The 22636-nt window shown below is 36.3% G+C and overlaps 1 protein-coding gene across 1 annotated transcript in view; it reads right to left on the reverse strand.

The window, feature by feature from the left end:
• LOC104368900 (WD repeat containing planar cell polarity effector) overlaps positions 1 to 22636 on the reverse strand; it is a 105457-nt gene that overhangs the window by 75514 nt on the left and 7307 nt on the right. Inside the window, exons 6-8 of the mRNA XM_033006593.2 lie at positions 15077 to 15191; positions 11277 to 11410; positions 6700 to 6891 (exon numbers count right to left, since the gene is read on the reverse strand). Of these exons, the coding sequence (XP_032862484.2) occupies positions 6700 to 6891; positions 11277 to 11410; positions 15077 to 15191 (441 nt within the window). The remainder of the gene's footprint in view (positions 1 to 6699; positions 6892 to 11276; positions 11411 to 15076; positions 15192 to 22636) is intronic.

Consider the following 22636-nt stretch of genomic DNA (forward strand, 5'->3'; position numbering starts at 1 on the left):
GCTGGCTTTCAAATATGTGAAATAGAAATCTTGTCCAAGCAAGTCTTCAAAGGTTCCATAACTTCAGTGAAATGAGCCTTGAGGCCCTCTGGGACTCAGATTTCTGTCTTCCTATGGCAGGTTTCAATGTACTGCATTATTCATCTACATATTTTGATGCAAAACCAGTGCTCCTCTCTGGACATCTCCTCACAAGCTACAGGAAAGTCATGATTCACACAGTAATCAAGCCTATGAGACATGAAAGTCTGAAAGCACTGTTAAATTCTGAAGAGAGACTGGCCTTGATGGTTAAGACAATAGAGAAGAAAAAACATGAAACATGGATTTTACAGCTCCATTAGAGTGACTGCTGGAAAACAGCAATGGAAATAGTCACAGAAAAAGAAATGTTGTCATGTGATCGTTTGAGAGTCAGCAAGCAAACTGAATCCTATTAAGAATTTTGCTCTGCCTTGTTAGGGCAAAAGTGGGACAAAATGTTGCTCACTACTTTGAATTGAAAAGAAAGTAAAATCTTATATTTTGGAAGGCTAATTTAATGAGCCTTGAGATGAGAAGCTTCCTAGCTTCACGTACCTTTGAGAGAAAATCCTTGAAATAAAGTCTAGGGTAGGGCTGGTTGCTCTATATAACAGTTCTAAACTAGGAAAAAGTTCCTGTGAGGAGAGAAAAACTATTTGCTGCATTTCAAAACATAGGTTTTGACATAATGTTTAAACAAATTAAGCTTAAAGGAAATTTTTCTAGACACTACTGTTCATATTCTGGCTGAAAACAAGAGAAACATTTCTTAGATTGGAACAGATAAGCTGCTTCTCATGCATCAGTGGCCTCATGTGCCTCTTGGAGGAAGAGTACCAAGCTGAGAGACCTCTTTGTTCTGGTTTCCAGATTTGATGAATGTAGTTGGTATTTAGCACTCTAAAGGGGGAAAAAACGGGATTTTCTCTTTCATCTGAGAGAAGATTTGAGTTTCTCTGTCAGAAATTAATTATTAATTCTTCGTGCCACTAACTGGAAAACTAAAGCAGAGAGACATACAACTACAGAAATGTGTTAATAAGGCTAAGATAGTGCTTTTGAAAGATAAGAAGTCTAACAATCAAAACATCTTTTTTTTTTTTCTCCAAGAAGATGGTACTCCATTACCTGCCAGTTGTTTTTCTGTCTGGTAAGTAGCCACATGCTAGTGAATGTAGCACACATAGTGCTTTAGCAGTCCATTTAACGGAATCCATTGGGATTCCTTCCCAGTGAGCAGTAGTTCTCTGGAACCCTAAAGGGGAACATTAAAATAGCAATATATCTTTAAGTTAACAAAACATTTGCTTGGAGAATGGGAATGCAAAAGCTGGAGAAGTTCCCTCAGAGGTGGGTAGGACAAGTGTACAATTTGTGGAGGAGGGGAAAGGGCAGTGGATCTAAAAAGACAGAGCCTTAATACCACACGGTGGGGTGTGTAATCCATTCAACGTTCAGTGCTTTTCATAAATCTTGGATAAGCACTTAGCCCTGGATTTCAAGGGAAGATTTCTGAAGTACTTGGCATGAAGTAAAACCAATTATTTTCTGTAAAATAAATAAGTAAAAAAACAAACAAACAAACAAATAAATAAATTTGGGAGCCCCTTTTAGTTTTGTGACATTTACACTACAAAAATATAGCAAATGTATTTAAATACTGTCCACGTAATTTATGCATATTTCCCTTATTAATCTGGCAGTCAGGCACCACTACTGCACATTTCTATTGTTTTCCCCTTGCAGTACTAGCCTGGGCTCTGCATCAGCTAATCAGCAGTATGAGGGATACTATATATGTCAAGTTCTCAAATCCTAGAGTCAGAAATCGTAACAATCCAAGTGAAGGAATCTGTTAATCTTTGTAAATAAAGGCCCTAAATTATGCTAGTTAAAATACTTTCTTTCATTTAATGTTTGAAGTATTTTGCAAGAGTGCTGGGAAAGGATAAAGTCCGCATATCGAAACAAGTAAGAGTTTTAACCAGTAGTTCTTAAGCAGAAAATTGGCTTACCAGACAGATAAAAAAAGAAAACAAAAGAAACAGAGAAATAAGCTTGCTGTGACTGAATTCTGTGTCTTTCAGATGGGAAAAATATTTGATTTATTTTATGGATGTTAAAAAATGCTTATTTAATTTCACACAGTGAGGCTCCAAATAAAAACAAACACTTCAATTAGAAACGTAGAGTGGGAAGTGCAGTGCACATTAGAGAAAAATAGTTTTAAGTACAGCACTGTGAAGATGGAAGAAAACCTCCCCCTATTTTTAAACATTTCTAAAATAAAAATGCAAGGTTCCGTCTCTAGGTTATTTATTTGGTTGTGTTGTATTTACAGTCCCACATGCGATCTTATTATCTAGATCTTCGGCCAACTTTTATTCTTATTGTCTTTCAAAATTTATCATCATCATCTTTATCCCATATTATTCATTGAACTTTTAACCCAATGTGACATCAAGGATCTTACATTCTTTGCTGTATGTGTGTGAGAGGTATTTCAGCTATTCAGTCACACACAGTAGATGTTTTTCTGAGTGCTACAGTAATTGTAGGATAGCTCACTCATAAAAGATGTGCTGTGTTTATTTCACAAGTTTGAGGCACAATGTGGAAGCAATAACTATTAAATAAGATCTCTTGGGAGAAAGAAAAATAATATTCTCTCTCAGGCAAATTATTTTTTTCCACAAGATTGAGGTATAATTTCAGTGATTTGCACTAGCACTAAATGGAGTGAAAATAAACATGGCAAAGACAAATGCAAAGTACTACAATAACTGAGCCCTGGCATCATCACCTCCTGTTAATTTATGTTTGCAGAATAAAGTTCATGTTGATTTTAACACAACTTTCTTTCAAAGCATTTAATCCAAGCATGATTTCACATCAGATCCTATTGATTTATAGCAAATTGTCTGAAATTATTTCTGAAAGATTCCTCTTCTGGTTTTGAAATCAAAATACCAGCATTATGTCCACAGGGAGACGATTTAAGTAACGTGCTTGATCACTGGTGCTTTAACAAAGAAGAAACAAAAACCAAACAATTAAATAAATAAACTGAAGAATGGGTGAGTTTACTTGAGGAAACCAATGCACGCAAGAAAGCAGACAAAGGTTCAACAGGCAAATACTCCCGCAGCAACCTGCATGCATGTATATAAATGTACACTGCACAGCAAAGCAGAGTCATATGTTAAAGAGAAAAGGACTTTCATTTTTTCAGGGGATGATTCCTCACCAGTTCTTAGAGCATTCAGCATAGTAAACACTGATCTCAGGAAAAAATGATAGGAGTAAAACAAGTCAAGATTTGCAAGCAAAAAGTTCCTTCTGTTTTAGAGGAATAATGCCTACCTTTGGCCTTAATAGTAGCAAATGTTAAAACATAAAGCCACACAGCACAATTCAAATAACATTTATAGTGTATTTAAAATGCAAAAGGTATTTCCTCCATTATGCTGAAAAGCTGTTTCATTATACAATACCCCAAACACTGTATGTGCAGCGGGAATCACCCCGATGCAGAATGTGTAGTTACAGGATACTATCATGATGAAGGGTTGAGCTGCCTTGTCCCAGAGCTACTCCTGTCCTCACCGTAGCAAGAACTCTTCTGGTGGGCAGCAGATATCACTCAGAAAATTCTTCCAGGGGGGAAGTACTATCACTTAAGTGCTCCATTTACCTTTGCTCCACCACAACAACAAGAGTGTCAGCAGCGGGCAGATCTTTCTGTGGTTTTCGTAGGTCAGCACCAAGGTGCTGTAGAACGGCTGTGGGTAGCACCATTCATCTCCTCGGGCTTGTTTTACTTTTTCATAAACCCAATATGCCAAACAGCTCTTTACAGGCTAGACATTCAGCAATTCCTGCTTGCCTCTTAATTCTAGATAAAAATGCTGTTTTATCCAAGCGATACTACTATTTCCAAGTAAAACGGTGGTGGTATTATTTCACTACACTTCTTTTTGATACATGCTCTAAACTGAATCAGTTCATGCTTCTCATTCTTCTTCTGTTGACAGCAGTCATTTACTGGGAGAAAATTAATATTATTGATCAAATATGATAACTATGGATTTACTTTCATGCATAACAATGGCACGCCATGCTTTTTTCATGTCTGTAACTGAGGAACACTACAAATGGTAAGGGAGTAGAGGCAAAGAGGGGCAAATAAGTATGCTTACAGAAACAGTACTTCTGTGGTGCCTGACCTAGAGAGTAACTATTTAGAAGCTGTCTAGAAACACTAACTACATTTTTGCTCATGTTTAAGCTACAAAATGACCCTCAGGAGTTAAAGGTGGTAAGTTAAAGCCCCCCTCCAAGACTCTGTAGGGGAAAAACGCACCTCAGTTAACTGCAGATAGGGGTTGATGCTACTTCTAGAGCTGCTGGGTTACGACAACCCCCATCTATGCACACGAATTTAACCACTGCCCATAAGGAACACTAGAGAAATCAAGGGAAAAAAACATAAAACAAAGAGGACCATAGGTTACACACCATGGATACATGGGGTAAGTGCACAGGCAGAGTGTCTTGAGCCTTACACAGCAGCGCACTGAGCATCCAAGAGATAAGTACATGGGACAGACTAATTGACAACCAGCAAGACAGTTTGTTATCTCTATATGACTAAATTTTCTGTAGCCCTGGCATATTGCCTGGTATTTTATTGACAAACACAGGAGAAAAAATTTCATCTGAAGATCTTAGAATTAAAATAGACAAGTACAGGCAAAGAATCAGAAAAGAAAAAGCAACTGAACAGTTAAATTTGTCAGTTCTGTTTTTAAAAATAATTTTCTTATATTTATATTACAATATGGGCTAAATTAAAAGGATTAGGATTTTTAGGCCTAAAGGCTCAGTGAATGCTTATTATCATTACTGTGTTAAGCACCAGTGATATACTTGGGTCTACACTAGACAGCCTCAGCCCTGAGCAATTTAAAGTCTAAACCAGAAATGGATAAAACAAGGTGTATTGAAAGATGCAGAGCAATGCTGTAATTTGGAAATCTCCCTGTAATACATAAAATGACATGGAGAAAGCTTTAAACTGGCAGGGTGGTATCTGTGAATTTCTTAGAAGAAATGAGTCTCCAAAAAGTGTCTCAGAAAATAGAGATTGCAAACTGCTATGTTGGCATTACAGAGCTTTCTGGAAGATGTGGGAAGGAAACAAAAGGCACGGGAGTGTCACTGTCAGAACCTGGACATATGGAAGTCATGGTAAGAAATAAGATCTGAAATGTAGTAGGATGGAGTTTCATAATATCAAACTGGCACAGGGACTAGGCTGAAAAAGCTTACAAAGAACAGACACACATTTTAGCTACCAGAGTAATTTTTATGTGATTGGGCATAGCTGCAGGGGGAATTGAGAACTGCAGGTGTATATCAGGCAGAGGAGAGAGATGAGTCAAAGATGACCGCTAGTGGAGAGAGGTCAATTGAAAAGAAGTAAAGAAGGCAGAACTGGAGGTAATTTAAACTTAAATTCTGCAGTGACTAATGATTGAAATAAGAAAGAAAAGCTGTCTCAACTAAATTTTTTCTTTTGCTTTCAATATATAGAAAATCCCAAGCGGAAAAAACCTCACTGAAACTAATATTAGTTATCAAAGTAATAATTCCAAGACATTAAAACATTTACATCTTCCCTAATTAAAGAGCCCAGGATGTTGTTTATAAGAGCAGCTTATTCTAAAGTGTTACTTACGTTTTTTCCCCACAGGGAAATAGCCTGTAATAGCTACTCCAGAACAGTTATTCCACAGCTGATCCTCAAGTCTTCTCCCAGAGTCAGTGCCTTTTTAGTCCGTATTAGTAGTGCCTTAAGCTAAACTGAAAATAAAACTCCAAATACAGAAGCATCTATACAAGATGCTTGTCCATCTTTTACATTTTAAATTCAGGCTCCAGTTCTTTTTAGAGAATGCCCTGAGAGCTTAATTTTGAAGTTTTTACCTAACGTAAGAAACTGGACTCAATATTCTTAAACAGATTAAATAAAAATTATATAGGTGGAATGAAAACATCTGCTTAAAAGGGTAAGCTAAGCAAGTGTCAGGAAGAGGGTCAATTTGTAGCCTTGTTCTAACTTGTAGCTTACATTCCCACCTGTAGATGGGGAATTTTGAGTCTTTCCTTAAGAAAAAAACCTCGTCCCTGATTTGATCAATACTCATAGCAATGATTTAAGAAGCATCTGGGTATAGATAACATTTTATAATAAAACACTTAAAATAGACGTAAAACGCTGATCAGTTAACATTGCAGACAATGTAAAATAATTGCATTAGACAAGCACGCAACAGCTACAGTTTCTAACTCAGATTAGAGTTTTCTAGTGGTACTCTTGACACTTTTATTTTCAGTGTTAGCAGCTCCAAAGCCATTCCATTATAAAGACCTCACTTCCTTGCTACATTTCTCAGATTACCAGTTTTGGTGTGAAAATAGTAAACGTACTAAACAAGGTGATTTTTTCATTAAAAAACGAACCTTTGTTTTTAAGATTAGAATGGCAGATCTTCCTTTCTTATGCTTTTATCATGCCCATTATTTATATCTACCTGAATATGCATTTAAATTGATTAGTTATTTCTTTAGCAAATCCAAAAAATCATGTAACAAGAGAGTTCAGCACGTTACCTCCAATTTGCCATGTGCACACCCTAACAGCAATAGGTTGGCTCTGTCCCTCTCACAGGAAATAGGAGACCAAGGCCATGCTCCATCACTAGTTGCTGACCACCAGCAAATGACCATATCTTGCATACAGTTTATTGCCAGGTGACGTTTCATCCTTCTACCTTCTGGTCCAAGTATATCAATATAAGAAATCTGATGGAAGAAAAAATGCAGGAAATATTTGAGGTGATAAAATAGCATAGTAGGAGCAATTGGGAGCATTTACTTTGGATGTGTGAATGTATATATACACAGAAGACTGCGTACATATATCTTCATATAGGCTGTCTGTAACTGTAAAAAATATCTCCTCAGACAGAAAAAGACATGCTCACACTTTTATCTATGGGGAGGGGATTGGGAAGGAAAGGAATGTGAGTTAAGAAGGAATTTACTGCAATGACTCCAATCAATACCAAAATGTACAGTCATGGTTGCTTGACAGCATCGACCTACACATAGGATTTAAGCTTAGCCATATTAAATGACAAGTTCTGCAAAGCTGACCAGGGAGCTAAGGCTAGTGTTTAAGACATAATAAAATATTAACGGTATTCTACAGTGTTTTAAGCAAACATATCTTTCTTTTTCCCCCTTAAATTAAGGAACCCAGATACAAACATCCGCTTTGCAGGAGAATATATACTTTTCTGCATAATGTGGATGAGCTACAGCGTCATGCGTAAAGTTTATGCAGCTCTTGAGAATTGTGCCTCTTTCTCAGGAAGGATTTGTGGAATTTATTATTCAAACTCTGTTATTTTGGAGCATGGTTATTTGAAAACATGAGCAGTGCACCATCTGGGTGACACATGCCAAGGAAATATAGATTGCACCGCATTTCTGCTTAAGGAATTAATGGAAGGTTGATAGCTAGGGGAAAAAAAAACTATCTTGCCATTGCTGGTCAGCAATAATCGAACCACTTTCTGGGGATTAAGCGCATGGCTAAGCCTACTGGACCAGACACTAGCAAAGGGCAGGGGGTCTTCTTATCAGAGAAATGCTTCTGGAGCCAGTCTCACTACATGACAGATTGCTTTCATATTCCTGTCTGCAAGGCAACAAAGGATGGCAGTAATGCGATAATGCCAGAGTGCAATGGGTGTTAAGAACCCGTTGCATTTATGTATTGTATTTAGTAAATAATCAGGCTCATCCAAATTGTGATCTCACCACTCAACCAAGGCCATTAAAATCAAGGTTAATGCTTTAATAATCCTTTGCTGTTTTTTATATGGTCAAAAAGAACCCTTTTCTATTTGCATGGTCATAATATTATTGACCTCTTCATCCCCTGAATACACATCAAAAGAACTGAAATCAAAGTAATTACCAATGTTGTTCTCTCATGGTAAACATTTAACTCCTTGTACTGTCTCCTCCTTCAGTAAATTGAAATGGATTAAAAAACCACAGATGAGAAAAACTTGCAAAAGGTCAGTATTTTCAGAATATCCTGTTTTACTTGTCAAAATACTTGGAAGTATAAAGACAAAACATACATAAAAGTTAATAGGTAGCTACTACTTGAATTAAAACTATATAGGAAAAACACAAATACTTTCACAGATACTAATCATTCCCATATTGCAGTGTTAACTGTTTATAACAATTGCACATGTAATAACAGCCACAAATCCTCTGCAAACCTCTGTGTCTTGCATTAGGCATGGTACTCTCAAAGGTTGACTAATGCCACTGAGAAAAGGCATATGATAATAGTTGTTTTTATATTTTGCTGGTCTTCAAGACTGTAGTGATTCCTACAATAAGCCTTCCTTTATTCTTTCAAAGTGTAAATAAAATCCAAGGAGGTATTGTTTAGCAAGAAATAGAATAGAGACAGTAATTCTTCCTTTTAGGTATGTATTGTGTAAAAAAACCCAAATTTTGGATAGATATCAAACTGTGAGGAGGAAAGTATGGTTGACTTCTTATTATTAATAGCACTCTGGCAGTCCAGTACTGCCTAACGTTCCCTGCCAATTTTGCCCACCATGAAGCTGGACACTGAACAATGTGCAGTTGCTTCTGTCCAGATACCAAAAAAATTACAATGTTAATATGACATTTAATTATATCATTACATATGATCGTAAGCAAGCATTTTCCTTATTTTAGAAATGGGAATTTAAACCCAAATACTACATACGTTTCTCAAAGCTACACCAAAAGTCAGAGGTAGAAATGAAGGCTACACTCAAATTTCCTGAATCTTAGCTCCATATTTTAACCCCATGGTAGTTCCATACCAGTGCTAGCTACCTTTTAATTCAATTTCTCTTGAAAAAAAAAAAAATCAACACTAAGAAACTGTTTTCTTCGAAAGCGTGTATTGTTACAAGTTTGCACAATTGCAATTAAGGACCATCTTTTGTTTCTTTTGTTACTACTGATAGCAACACTAGAGCTGTGTCCATGATCTTTTAGCTTTTGTAAATTTGACCAATATCAGCCATGAAGAACTCCAATTGAATGCAGAGAGCTGACATAATATTATTGCACTAGTGAGTAATACTTTCTGCTGGCTCACACTGGTGCAATTTTGAAGATAATAAAAATTATATTTAGTTGTCTAACTAGCAAACCTCACACAAAAGAACATTCAATTAAAATATGCAAATGCCTTTTTTTGGCTGGCAAAGAAATAATCCATAGTGATTCCCACTGATTTCAAGAGAAAGCAAAGTTAACATCGAACATGGAGGCGTTTCTAGCAGCTCAGCTGTGTCAGCAAAGGACTGAACATAACAACCCTATTAAGGAGCGCAGCAGATATTTCTGGTTTCCTAGAACAGAGAGAGTTTCTTATGGATTAAGTTTTCCTTCTTTCCCAAGAAAAGAATGCCATAACCATTAGATCCAAAATGCGCCCAACAATACTCAGAATGAAAATATATTTTCTAAACATACACTAAGGAGCTATGGCCCTCACGATTAAATGATGAAGGCAGTCTTCAGCTCACCACAGCTTCTCTGTTAAAGTTTGGCGCTATTAAAAAACAAAAACACACCACACTTGCTTCTAAAGCACAACTTTGACAAACACCATAGGCCAGGCACAAGCGCACATAATTTTAAAGTAAACTACGTATCAGCTCAGTTCCTGGTGAACAGTGAACTGTCTCAAATCCACGTTATAGAGGCTGGATCAATCTCGCAAACACAAGTCATTGCTGAAAAGAGGCCCTGAACTGAAACAGCCTGGAAAATGTATTAGATATTCATCCTAGCAGAAAGTATTTCTACTGAGCAAGTTAAAACGTATTATGGCAAAACTTAAATTAAACACATCCTTAAAAAGCTTGCCTTGCAGATGCAAACTCCCTTATGTGAGGAAGCAAATTACTGAGGGGTTGTCAAGGGGAAAATATTTGCTAGCACGCGATTGTTTTCCTTAACGTTTATCCAGTCTGAAGTAAATACAAACTCTCTCTTTTGCTCACTACATCTTTCTACCTTTCTTGGGCAAAGGCTTGTCTCTTCTTCATTCTTACAGTGAATTGGATGCAGCCCCTTTCCTACTCTCCCTGTTCAAAGTTAATTGCCTTTGGCTGATTATTTTTTCATACTGTCGTAGTGCCAAGCACTTCCACGTAAGGTCAGGAATTGCCCTGGTCTTATGGTCAAAATAAGTTCTGTCTGTCCACACAGCCCAATCCATCCAAGACGCCGTGTAATTCAGCTTGAGATGCGTTGGTTTCTACTGACATCCAACCAGTCAGTTTGAAGCCTGCTCAGCTACCTCTGGAAAAGCTTTCAGCTACTGCTGTGACTGTGGCATAGACACACCCATACATAAAGAGCTGGAAAAAAGGAGCATTTTAATTTTCCCTGTGTAAGTAGTGAATTGAGATACAGAGGCACCAAGTCACTTGCCTAAGGACACATACATAGCTTGTCAGTGGTGAGAAGCTCAGCTTCTGTATCTCAAGTCCTAGCTCAGTGGCTTAATTGTAAAACCAACTCTCCCAACAATATGATTACTGTAACTAGAGGGAAAATTAAGATTTCTGCAAAGAATTACAACAGTACGGGAGCTCAGACAGATGACTGAATTAAAGCTTCGTGAGTTCATGTATATGAGCTGAGCCATAGTAATTGACCATGCGTGCATTTTTAGCCCACAGCAAACAAGAGGTAAAACACATTAGCTTAAATCTTTTACACTGAGGTTTACCATTACAGATTTTGCTTCATGCTTGTTAGATGCTGAGAATGTGCAAGGGGTCAGTTACTGCTGCTCAACTGACACAAGGTAATCTGTTAAGCAGGGGTAACTCAACTGTGTGTCTGAGCCCTTAACCTAAATACAGTAGAAAATTGGATCCCTCTTGGCACAGTATTTAACTCATTAACTCAGAATGCCATGTAATTTTTGTTGACTTTTCAGTAACTGCCATTTTTAGAATCTGAGCTATTCTGGTCAGTTATATAAATGTTTGCAATTTATACTGCTATATGGTATCAGCAAGTACCAGTGATTCACAACATAAAGTTACAGCAGTATTTACAGTCACCATTGACAGCTGTACCTTAAAGTCCAAACAAGAGAGCTTTTCCAGTCTTTTGTTTACATCAGGAGAATCCGTCTTCTTTGTAAACTGAATAAAGCAGAGTTGGTTATGGTCCTCAAATGACAAGATGATGAAATTGTCTGTAAGAACAGCTGAAAAACGAAAAAAAATTGTCACCACTGTAATACCTGTTTCTAGTAACAAAACAAATTACTGAACCCTCCACTGAGACATTGCAAAAAGCAATTTTTTCAAGACAGTGTCTTAAATATTACACTGAAGACTCTGTAATCTCCTAAAAGACATCAATGTGTCATCCTGGCAGGACCTTCTTGGAAGTGAAAAATAAACCCTAGGGAATACTCCGATTACATACATAAACCTGAATAAATTATTTCATATCACGTTACCACTACATTCAAATACACTTTTTATGCCCTTCTGCATTGATTTTCATCTCAATTCAGCCTTAATTTTTTTTTTTTTCTTATGGTAACATCTACCAGTATGTCAGAAACGCACCTAGTAACAGCATAGCTTCTGTTAAGACAATAAATGCAAAGCAGTACTTGAGGTGTATCTGGTATTTTGACATTGTAGGGTTCCGGGTGCTGCTGCAGACATCAAGGAGGCTGCTACATACAGGATTATGCTTTAGATGGGTTCTGAATTTGCTGAAAGCTTCACATGGGGTTACCCAAGCAACACATGTAATCAAGATGGAATAGACTCCCTCAGAGTTTGGAAAAGTGCAGTGGAATCCCTGTTTTTATCATAAGGGGGTGCTAGACCAAAACATTTCAATATAAAAGTGATTAACTAATTTGACAATGAAAATTAACTAAACAATAGTATCTAAGATTTTCCCCAAGTGGTACTCAGTTATTCAAGCAGATACCTGAGAATGAAGTGAGTCATCAGGGTAACTAGTACCAGATCACTGAAGAATGGCTAATGAGAATTGGGTTTAAAGTAAAGCCTCCAAGCTGTTGTCAGAAAGTAAACTCAGAAACCTCTGCTAAAAGGAAGATGCCAGGTAAAGTGGATTTAAAAGAAATAAAACCCTGTGGAACAACCGCTGGGAGGGGGGGGGAAAAAAAGGCATTTGTGACTAATACCCTAGATTTTTGAATGTGTTTTATATATCCTTAAGTAGCTTGTCAGTTTAGTCTTACATATAAGCATTGAAAACTGGCTACTCAGCTTTGCTTTGATTTTGTCTGATTTACAACCATTTGTATGCATTTTCCCAGCAGTCATGTACTGGCACTTCCAGTAGTCATGCACTGGCACAGCTCTGAAGTACCTGGTATGCAAATGCTACAGGGTAAAGCTTAAAGCCAAATAATTGCTCTTGAAAGGTAACATTGGTAACATTAACACTAGCTTTTGAAAAAAAAAAATAGTGATAAAGTATCTGACATGGTGAGTTAGAACCTATAACCTAGATCCTAAATACACATGAAAATTCAAAGCCACAGAGTATGGTATCCTCAACATGGACACAGTTAAAATATTTTTATATCCTCACAGACATAATTTACATTAAAGATGACCTACAGCACACCTCTAATGCTTCTGAAATTTGTTTTGGTTGAAGGAAAGAAAGCAGGATTCAAAGATCCCTGGGCAGGTGTGCATGAGACTAGCAGTCCCTTGATTTTCAGTGGTTGTCCTGGGCAGGAGTGGAGACTAGATCAACATGAATGTAACTATGGGCATAGTTAGCCCATTATTCAGAGAGGCCCCATACGCTGCAGAGTCAGATTACCCTAAAAAGGCAGGCAGTGTAGTTAATATTCTATATACTCATACCACAATTTAGAGAATGAGAAATACGGTTTTCTTTTAGGAAAGCAATTTCTTCTATAATTTCTAATTAATTTTTTTTTAATTTTGCCTATAAATAATAAGAATCAAGAGGATTTATTAGAGGCAGGAGGATTATAAATGCAATCTTAATTCTGTATTTTGTGCAAGCAGTCTGACCTTTGTTCAAAATGTTAAGAGGACATGCTAGTCTGAGTTAGAACTACAACATTTCATAAGTAATTTTGGCAAACTGTAATCCTTATCCATCTCTACATATACACAATTGTTAAAATAAAAACTATTATTTTTATACAGACTTCTTGTATGAAATATCTAATTTCTTTTGGATAACTTTATAATCACAACCCTAGTTCCAACCTGGATTTGGAAAGACGTGCAATTATGTTGGATTAAAGTTAATTTATTCTAGGACAACATTATGTCATGCTTCTCACATAAGGATAGTTCATTTTAAAAATTTGTATTTTGAACACTATTTACATGGATAACGAAAGAATCTTCTTTTGCTCATGAAAATAAAAAATGCATTGTAGTGACAGGTATTGGGGGTTTTGCTTTTACTGAACAGAGGCAGTCCTATGTCACCTTCAGACATGAGTATTACCGAATATGGAGGTTTAAGAAACTCTTGTATAGGTGAAAATAAGGACAAACCATTATATAACATTACTTATAGCAGTTTAAGTGGTAGAACTTTATTTGTTGCTTTATTATTGCTTTAGTTGTCAGCTTTTCTATTTAGTGGTATTTTTTTAAAAAATAGTTATATTTCTATGACATGTTAAGCCAATGTAAGACAAGATACGTATAATTTAATGATATACTTATTAATTATTAATATTTTTTAAAAGCAGAGTATTCTAAATAAATTCTACAAACAACCTCAATTTGGGTATAACCTTAGCTTCCATGCTTTACTACTTTTTGTCACCTGAAAGTATGACAGCCTCCCTCTGGAAACAGAGGGTAGAAAAATCTGAGATGGAATTAGTAGCCTAGTAATCTAGGTGAAGAGTGAAAAAAGGAGTCAAAACATTAAATGTGTTCAACGGTCTCTGTGTAATTTGTTGATAAAAAATGAGGTTGGGGTCAAATTTTTTGATACTAAAGATTCTACTAATATAGTTATAGTAATGTTATTTTTCAAGACTAAACTACAATATAATGATAAGAAAAGATCGGAGGGACACAGTATTGCAGGTTTCTTAAATAACAAGGCTAATTTTCAACAGATGCCTGGGTACAGAAGAAAATAAACCATTAAAGATCAAAGCTAAATCTAGCATATATTCTTATTAAAGGGAGGTAATTTGGTGTACTTTTAAGAATTTGGAAGATAATGCACATGTAATTTTGCTCACACTGAAATTCCATATCCTCAATCATGCAGATGCCAAGATACCTGGTTGAATTCTCAGTAGAACTCTGTAGGGACACACTGAAAAAGCTATAGTGGTATTACAAAGCTGCTGAAAACAGGTTCATTTTCATAAGTTTTCTTCTGTCTTAAACTAAAACTTCATTTTTAGCATTCACTAGTTAGTAACAGTAGTGAGATTCTGGAACTTTAGAAACTAAATCAGAACACGTTCCCATAAGTAATGGTATCCAGCCTTTTCTACCAACTAAATATTTTAATAACAATTATCCCAGGTAATTAATCAGTTGGCTAACGTTTGGTTCTATCCCATTTTTCCCATTTGTGAAATAAACATGACAAGTTCAAATGGCATGTACACAGCGATTAAAATGTGTAAGAAACTGAATTTTAGAAACCCATTCAGTATTTGACAAGCCTGAAAACTTTGATGTTAAATATTATTCTTAAAGTGTTCTTAGTCCTGAGGGTTGTAACTATGGCATTACATGCAATTACTTGTTGTGTTTGCAAGTCCCCAGTGGCAATAATTAGTCTACCTGTTGACATACTGTTTCTCTGCTCTATTGTTAATGTAGGCAATTGATTTGCACGTGGGTGTAATTACCATCACTGATGGTGCCGGAGATGAGCTTCCCCACCAGGGTCCTGTCAATCACCACCTTCTCCAGCTGCGGCCCAGAAAGGCTTAGGGACACCAATATGCCTGAGTGAAAGAGGAGCTACATCCAAACAGCAAGAAAAGAAGACATCGAGAATCATTAATGAAATGAAATATTCCAAGGTACATATTAGCTGCTGCCCATTACATAGTAATCTAATTTTCAAAATTAGAAAAAAGACTTATCATTGATGTGAAGATGTCCTGATAATGCCTTTGAAAGCTTTTTCAATGAAAGAGAGATGTAAATCAACACTGAATTATATGGGTACAAGAATTCCAGTTGCTGAGCACTTGAAGAAGATGCCTGCTAAGTCCTCAAATGTTGCATAAAACGTACTGAATTAGTTTATTAAAATCAAAATTCTGTCCTGAATGAGTAAAGGGACACTGATCACTCTATCATCCATGGACCTCATTTTTTCTGTATAAAATAACCGCATAAAGTTGGGCTTCATGTAATTATCACAGATTAAAACCAGCACCTTTTTGCGATCAATGACATTTCTCATCATTCACATATTGTTTAACTTAAGCAATGGTGCCCTAGCACGGTGATAGCTGTGGGCTCCTAATAAACCAGTATACTCCTTGGCATAAGGTTACAGATGTCTCTCTTAGAAAGAAGAACTGTAAACTACTGGACAGAATAGTCAGAGGCTTATTTCAGAGTTAACTGAATATTTCTGTCTAATTAATCTCAATTAAATGATACATATAATCTTGAAGACTAAGTCACAGTACTTACCAGCTCCTCTGATGTGTATCTTGTATGAGAGAGAGAATGCTCAGTGGGAGGAGTTATGAAAACCATTTCTTTTTGCATAATTAAACCATTACACTTAGTCATTTTCTGAATGCAACTAGTATAGCAAAGAAACTCAGAAAATAAAAGCTATGAAATTCCCTGCTCGATTGTGAGCTGACCTCACTTTTCCGAGTTAACCATTTAATTGTTTAACTCATTGCCAAACTTGGGTTCTGCAGAAACTTTGATGTAAGAACAGTGAAAAGAAACACTACTGTGACTTTGATCATTTTATGCAGTACTGAAAACACAAGTGTATTTTAATTCATCTTCCAGCATGCCACCTCCGATCCTGCAAGCTGCTGAACTAGATGACCTCAAACTTAAAGAAGTTTCAGGCCAGCTCTCACTCATGCTGCATGGCAGCAGTTCTGAAGGGCTCATTCTGGCAGCCAGGTTCATCTCCCTCTAATCAGTGAAAAAAAAAAAAAAAAAAAAAAAAAAATCATTATTTGTTCAGCAGAGGCTATACCAGCCCTAAACTTGCTGAACAATCTTTTCTGCCAGAGGAATCCTCAGTGGAAGGACCATTGCAGAAAAGCACAGAGGGCTCAGCAAAGGCCAGAAATCTGGGACTCCAGCTCTTACATCTACTTACCAGCAGATTTTTAAAGGAATTCCCGAGCTTTTAAAAAACTTACTACTAGAGAAATACTATCTCTTGTAGTAGAATCTGGCAGAAAAATCCCTCTTGGTTTTATGCTAGAGCTACAAGACGAACATGGTTGCAATATGCTTTTTAGAACAACACACTGGTACATAAATACCAGGCAAAATTTCCTGCAGTGAGATCTACTGGATTGTATAATAAATAAAAGTACTGGGGACAGGAATGTAGTCATCTAGTTGAGCTTGCCTCTTGTGCAATGATCTGCTCCCAATAATTTAGCTATGAAAATTCTTAGTTATACATATTTTACTATATTACTATAGCTCTGTGCTCCATGTAGCAAAGAACAGGACAAGCATATTTCCATAAATTACCTTCTTGCCCTGACTAATATCTCTAACCAACATTTTTTCAATCTATCTTCTTGTCAATTCACAGCAGTTTGAAAATAAATTCTAATGATGTCTAGAATACAAGCAAAAAATGCCTGTGATGTGAAATTAAATTTTTAAGAACAAAAGATTGTTTCCCATCCTGCTAAGTCTAATCATATATTCGTTACATAAATATATATAGTCAAAGTTTCCATATTCCCTGCCATGACAGATGTCCTTTAAGGTTTTGTCCTAGTAAAAATGTTAGATACAGTTACACTCATGCAGCTTTTATTACAATCTGTCAAAACTTCAATTTATCCCTATGTTGAAGTTAGATTAGATAAAATCCCAATTTATTTCCAACTTGATAATGTTAAGTCTGTAAAGGTTTGACTTCCGGTAGCTATAATTGTCCGAAGAACCTAGTTGAAAAATTGAGGGTTGAAACCCAGAAGCTGACAAACTATGATGCTAGCAATGATCAAGCAAAATTATATAAATACTCTAGAAAAATCAGTTCTAAATTACTGAATGAGTATCAGCCTGCTAGAGAAAACACCCCAAATCCTTCAGTTATGTGCCAGCTGAGCTGGTGCAGTCATATAAATAAACTCTCCAACTTGTGTCTTCCACAACACCCTTGCTTGGGAGCTATGTTCTTCCCTCAGGAAATGTTACTGTAACGGTAGGTTGTTCCCATGCTTCCGTTCCCTGCAGGCAGTGAGAGAAGCAAGCTACAGTTAACCTGGGAGGAAAAACTAAGTGAATCAGAAGTCTGTAGCCTCTAAGTTTACCTGACAGAATAGCAATATACACAACCCATTCAAAACACAGGAAAGAATGTGTTTTGATCTGTAGATGGTCCATGATTTTGCATGACTGCATTATGGGATGAGGCCACGTGCCTGTCACTGCTGACACCTAGCATGTCCATCCACGATGCTGTATAGAAACAAACTCTTGGCTAGAGAACAAATTAAGTTGGGATTCTTTAACTCTTAATTGTTTCAGGGTGTAAATTCACTTTATGCCTGTATGTTCAGTTCCTGATAAAGACATAAATCACAACAATTACAAAGCTAGAATAGAAATCTATGAAAATGGCTCCAGTGTATGATGACATTTATATAACATTGCGCTAACGGTGTGCTTTGCTTTTCATCACGAAACTAGTCATTAAACCAATGCTATGTATTTTCAATATTGCACAGATCTCTCTCTACGCTATCAGTATGGCATGATAGAATGACAGAAAGTAGCTAAAAATAATATCATTTCCATGGCTCTTATTGTTTCTCCCACTGTGTTCCCTTCTTTTTTTTTTACAGTAAAACATTATTTACCCATTATTCTCCACAGAAGTTTGAGATATCTGGGCAAAAATTAAAACTTAATTTACCAAATTTTTGCTATAATAACTTACCATGCTTGGTAATATACCTGTACTCCACAGGTTTAAGTCCTTCCCTCTAGGAACTTTGGAGTCTAAATTTAAAAAGTAAATCAGAGACCTTACACACTATATGGCCATGTAAGGTCAGTATTTCTTCCACCTCCCTTTAAAAATCCTTGGGGTTAGAAGGAGGACTTTTTTAAAAAGTAGTTCTTACAGTTTACTGTGAAATACAAGCAGGTATTTAAATAAAGCAGGGGAAGTGGTTGAATCACCATCCCTGGAGGTATTTAAAAGGCGTGTAGAAGTGGCACCTAGGGACACGGTTTAGTGGTGGACTTGGCAGTGCTAGGTTAATGCCTGGACTTGATGATTTAAGGGTCTCTTCTAACCTAAATGATTCTATGATTCCATGATCCTTTATTATCTTTCATCAAAAATATTATGTAAAAGAGAAAATACTTATGTGTTTGAATTGAAACTTCACTATTTCAATTCCTTACTCACTGTGTAGGCTATGCAAAGACTCTTAAATGATAGTAAGATTTAGGTGCTGTTTTACATAAGCTTGTATAGTTAAGCTCATATTTTGGTGGATGGGAGCACTGCAATCATAAGCACGAATAAAGCAAATGGGGAAGATTGCAAACTGGGCTTGAACACTGATACACAGCGATCCAACTCCAAAAAGTACTGCTCGAGAGAATTGCCCATCATTTCTAAGGAATAAAAGCAAATGTCAGAGGCATTATTTATACAGGGCACCAAGTCATTCCATCTAACAGATAGCAAATTAGGGAAAGAAACTAATAGTAATGAAACACATTGCAAATTTTTCAGACTGAAGTACTGCGATGTAAACAACAGAAATCAAAAGAATCACTTCTACAGCTTTAACGGTCTCAAGGTGCTCCTAAACAAAATAGGAAAGGATGACTTCATACCTATTGGAAGAATAGGCACACCCTTTGTACTTGAGCACAGGTTGAGTAAAATGTTTGGGCATCTGGTCATTCTACACGCTGGGAAGGAAGGACCACTTAATTTCTGTGTTACTGAGAAGCTGAATGTGAAGACTTTGATAGAAGGAATTATGTACTTTGTGTGTCAAAAACGGTTCTCCAGTGAGCAAGAAAGACATAAGAAGAAGCAGAGAATACTCAGGGGAAGACTTAACCCTTCTCTTCCCCAACAGCAAAGCATTCCAATATGTATTTGAGTTAAATTTTTTTATTAAGCGAATGACTTAAGTACATGCTCATGACTTATGGACTTTAGTAGAACTTAAGCATGTACTTAAGTGGATTTCTTTATCATCTGAAGCCTTAGCCCTTGACTCCCCATTCATGCAGCTTAGCTGCTTATCAGTCCTTCTACCTAGAAAGATACCTGCAGAGCAAAGCCAGGATTTGCTTCTAACTGATTAAAATTGGAAGAGACAAAAATATGCCTTTAAAAAATATTGCTGCAAACTGTTTTCCCTTACAGAGCCCAACCAACAAAGGAATATGCAAAAGGAGGAGAGAATTGCAAAGCATTTCTTGTTCAAGCAGGTTCCCAGGGTTTTTCCCCACCTCTTCATTCCAGATTGCTTTCTTAGCCACCCTACCATAATTACTGTGTTGCATGCCTTATTACAGATGAAGTTATTGTTGTTACACGTTAGTGTTTCACAATAATCAATGCATTTGTACTTCTAGCTCCAAATCTCTAAAACCACACAACACATTAATGGTTGTGATCAAAAGCAACCAAAAGAATTTAATATGAGGGCAGTGTTCCTCTTAGTACCTGGTGATGGGTACTAGCTTCTCATGTATTCTAGCCAGAATGTCTTTATTTTGGTATCAGATGTGCTACTCTATGTCATCATATATCTTGCTAAATCAGTTTGCTTATAGGCATTGTAGCTGATATAACAAGCCATGTCAGCAAATATTACTGTGTATCTCAATTTAGAATCCAGTTCTAAGTATGTCAATGATAGTAACATAAAAACCATTCATAGACATATGTAAATTGCAACACAAATCAAATTAAATCAAATCAAAGTAATTTAGCAAACAATATAGAAATCTTTTTCATTAGCAGGTAACTGATACGATTCACAGTTAGTGTTTGGCTTTTATACAATAAAGTAACTCAGTATTGGCACGTGTTTTATTCTACATCATAATGCAAATGTAAAACTAAAAAAGTTGGAAATAAAATTTTTTGGCCAGACCTCATTAATTTTTACTACCTTATATTGTAATGCCAAACCTGTACCAATGGCATCGTTTCATAGGATTGATTTCATGATTTTGTGGCAAAACTTAAAAGCATTCCAAAGAATTAGAGGAGACCAAGAGGAAGAGAAGCAGCCAGAGCTGAGTTGAGTAAACTCAACAATATTGATCATATTAATTCCTTAGGTTATTACTCCTTGGCAGGGAAAGCTGAGGAGTAAATTGTTTATTTAATTATAAACAATACAGTGGCATATTATTGTAAAGTCTTCTTGTCTTTTTTTTCTGTCATCCTTCTTTTATGGTCTGTTTATTTTCCTCCGACATCAGCTAACTAAAGATTACAGGATTATTTCAGCAACTCATCACAGGTCATCAAAGTTGGGGTTCAGAAGTACCATACAGCAACGGTGTGCATTCAGATCCTATTGGAACAAGTAGGAACAGAGCTAAAGAAAAGACCTCAGTCCTTTAGGGCTACACTAAGCTCTTTTAAATAGGATAGTGAGCTCCTTGACAAAAATCCCTGTACAGACTAGGTTATGTTTACAGGAACTGGCACATCATCTATTTCAGAAGCTCTAAGCAGTACTAGAACGTATACTTAGGACTGCAAAAATAAAGGTCAGTGGATTCTTGTTTTTTGGCAATGGACAAGGAAGTAAATATGAAACTTCTAATGTACTGGCTGTATAAAAAAAAAGTAATAGGAGAAATTTTGATGCATAAAATGAAACATTAATGTAGAAAGCTGGGCGAGCATTATAGTAGCTATAGACAAACTCACAGAAGAGCCAATTTTGAGAAATACATTCATCCAATGGGCAAGATAATCTGTATGCAAACTAACTAGATTTTTCATTGAGGCATATGCATGAAGTGTAATTGGTCATTTGCACACAAACGGTTAATATGACAGCACACTTACTTTTAGCAGATGCATGTTTAAATTTACAGCCCCCAGTTTTTGCCTGTGGGCTAATGGGAAGCTGGAAGTGCTGGAGGAAGCAGTGAGGGGTTAGGAATAGTGATGTCTAGATTCCAAAAGGCACACTAGCAGTAGTGCTATGCTTGTTTTTCACAAAATCTAAGGGAAATCATACTACTGTTTAAAATTATACTCTTGTTATCATTGTATCACCCTTCATATTTTTTTCTGTTTGTTCTGTCTTGCTAAAGGTACAACAGCCATTGAGTTTTTGGATAGCACGTTTTTATTACAACACAAAGGGAACTCTTCCTGGTTCACCTAAAGATAGGGTGGATTTAAATACATAGAACGTTTATTGAAAAATATGGCTGCTGAGTTAAATATTTTAATTTCTATAAATTAATTTATTTGACACTATATTGCTACTAAAAACCAAAGAGCTAAAAAAAAAAGATACTACAGTTAAATCATATATTCAGATTTACCCCAATCACTGAAAATTATGAGTCAGGGTAATTCACTACAGGTCTCCACACTGTCTGTCTGACATGCTGCCTTCAATTACAATTGAAAGTTAATCCAAACATGGCCTTTTCTTTTTCCACTAGCTGCTGCTCCAGTATGCATCCAAAATAGCATGTGAATACAGCAGTGCTATGACACAGATCACTCCATTATGATAAGAACTTTCTGCTGAAACGGTTAATTAGTCTCCTACTTAGAATTAAAAAATAAATGTACAACATCTTTTCCAGAAGCTTCAGAACATTTGTATCAAAAAGGGAGAGTATGGATATTTCTACAAAATGCTCAAAGACACATGAGCAGCAGAAAGACAAACTGTTTGACATAAAAAAATGATAGAAGATGGATTTTCTGTTCTAGACTCTCCCAAATTATTAATTTTTCTCTGTTTTATTTTCATTTGATAGAGAGCTTATATTTTCAGGAAAACAGAAAATGGAGTAATACCATTGTTTTGGCAGAACATTTTAAACCCTGTTGGAGACTTCAATTATCAGCCATTATTATATAAAAAGCCATTTTGTTTTGTGATTAAGAAATCAAAAACAGAATTTAAGGACAGAGAAATGACTATGATTTTTATCTATAACTTTAACTCTGGCTACATTATAAGCTATACTATCACTCATACTCT

The sequence above is a fragment of the Tyto alba genome, unplaced genomic scaffold (genome assembly GCF_018691265.1).
Source record: "Tyto alba isolate M040663 unplaced genomic scaffold, T.alba_DEE_v4.0 Super-Scaffold_22, whole genome shotgun sequence".
Taxonomy (NCBI): Eukaryota; Metazoa; Chordata; class Aves; order Strigiformes; family Tytonidae; genus Tyto; species Tyto alba.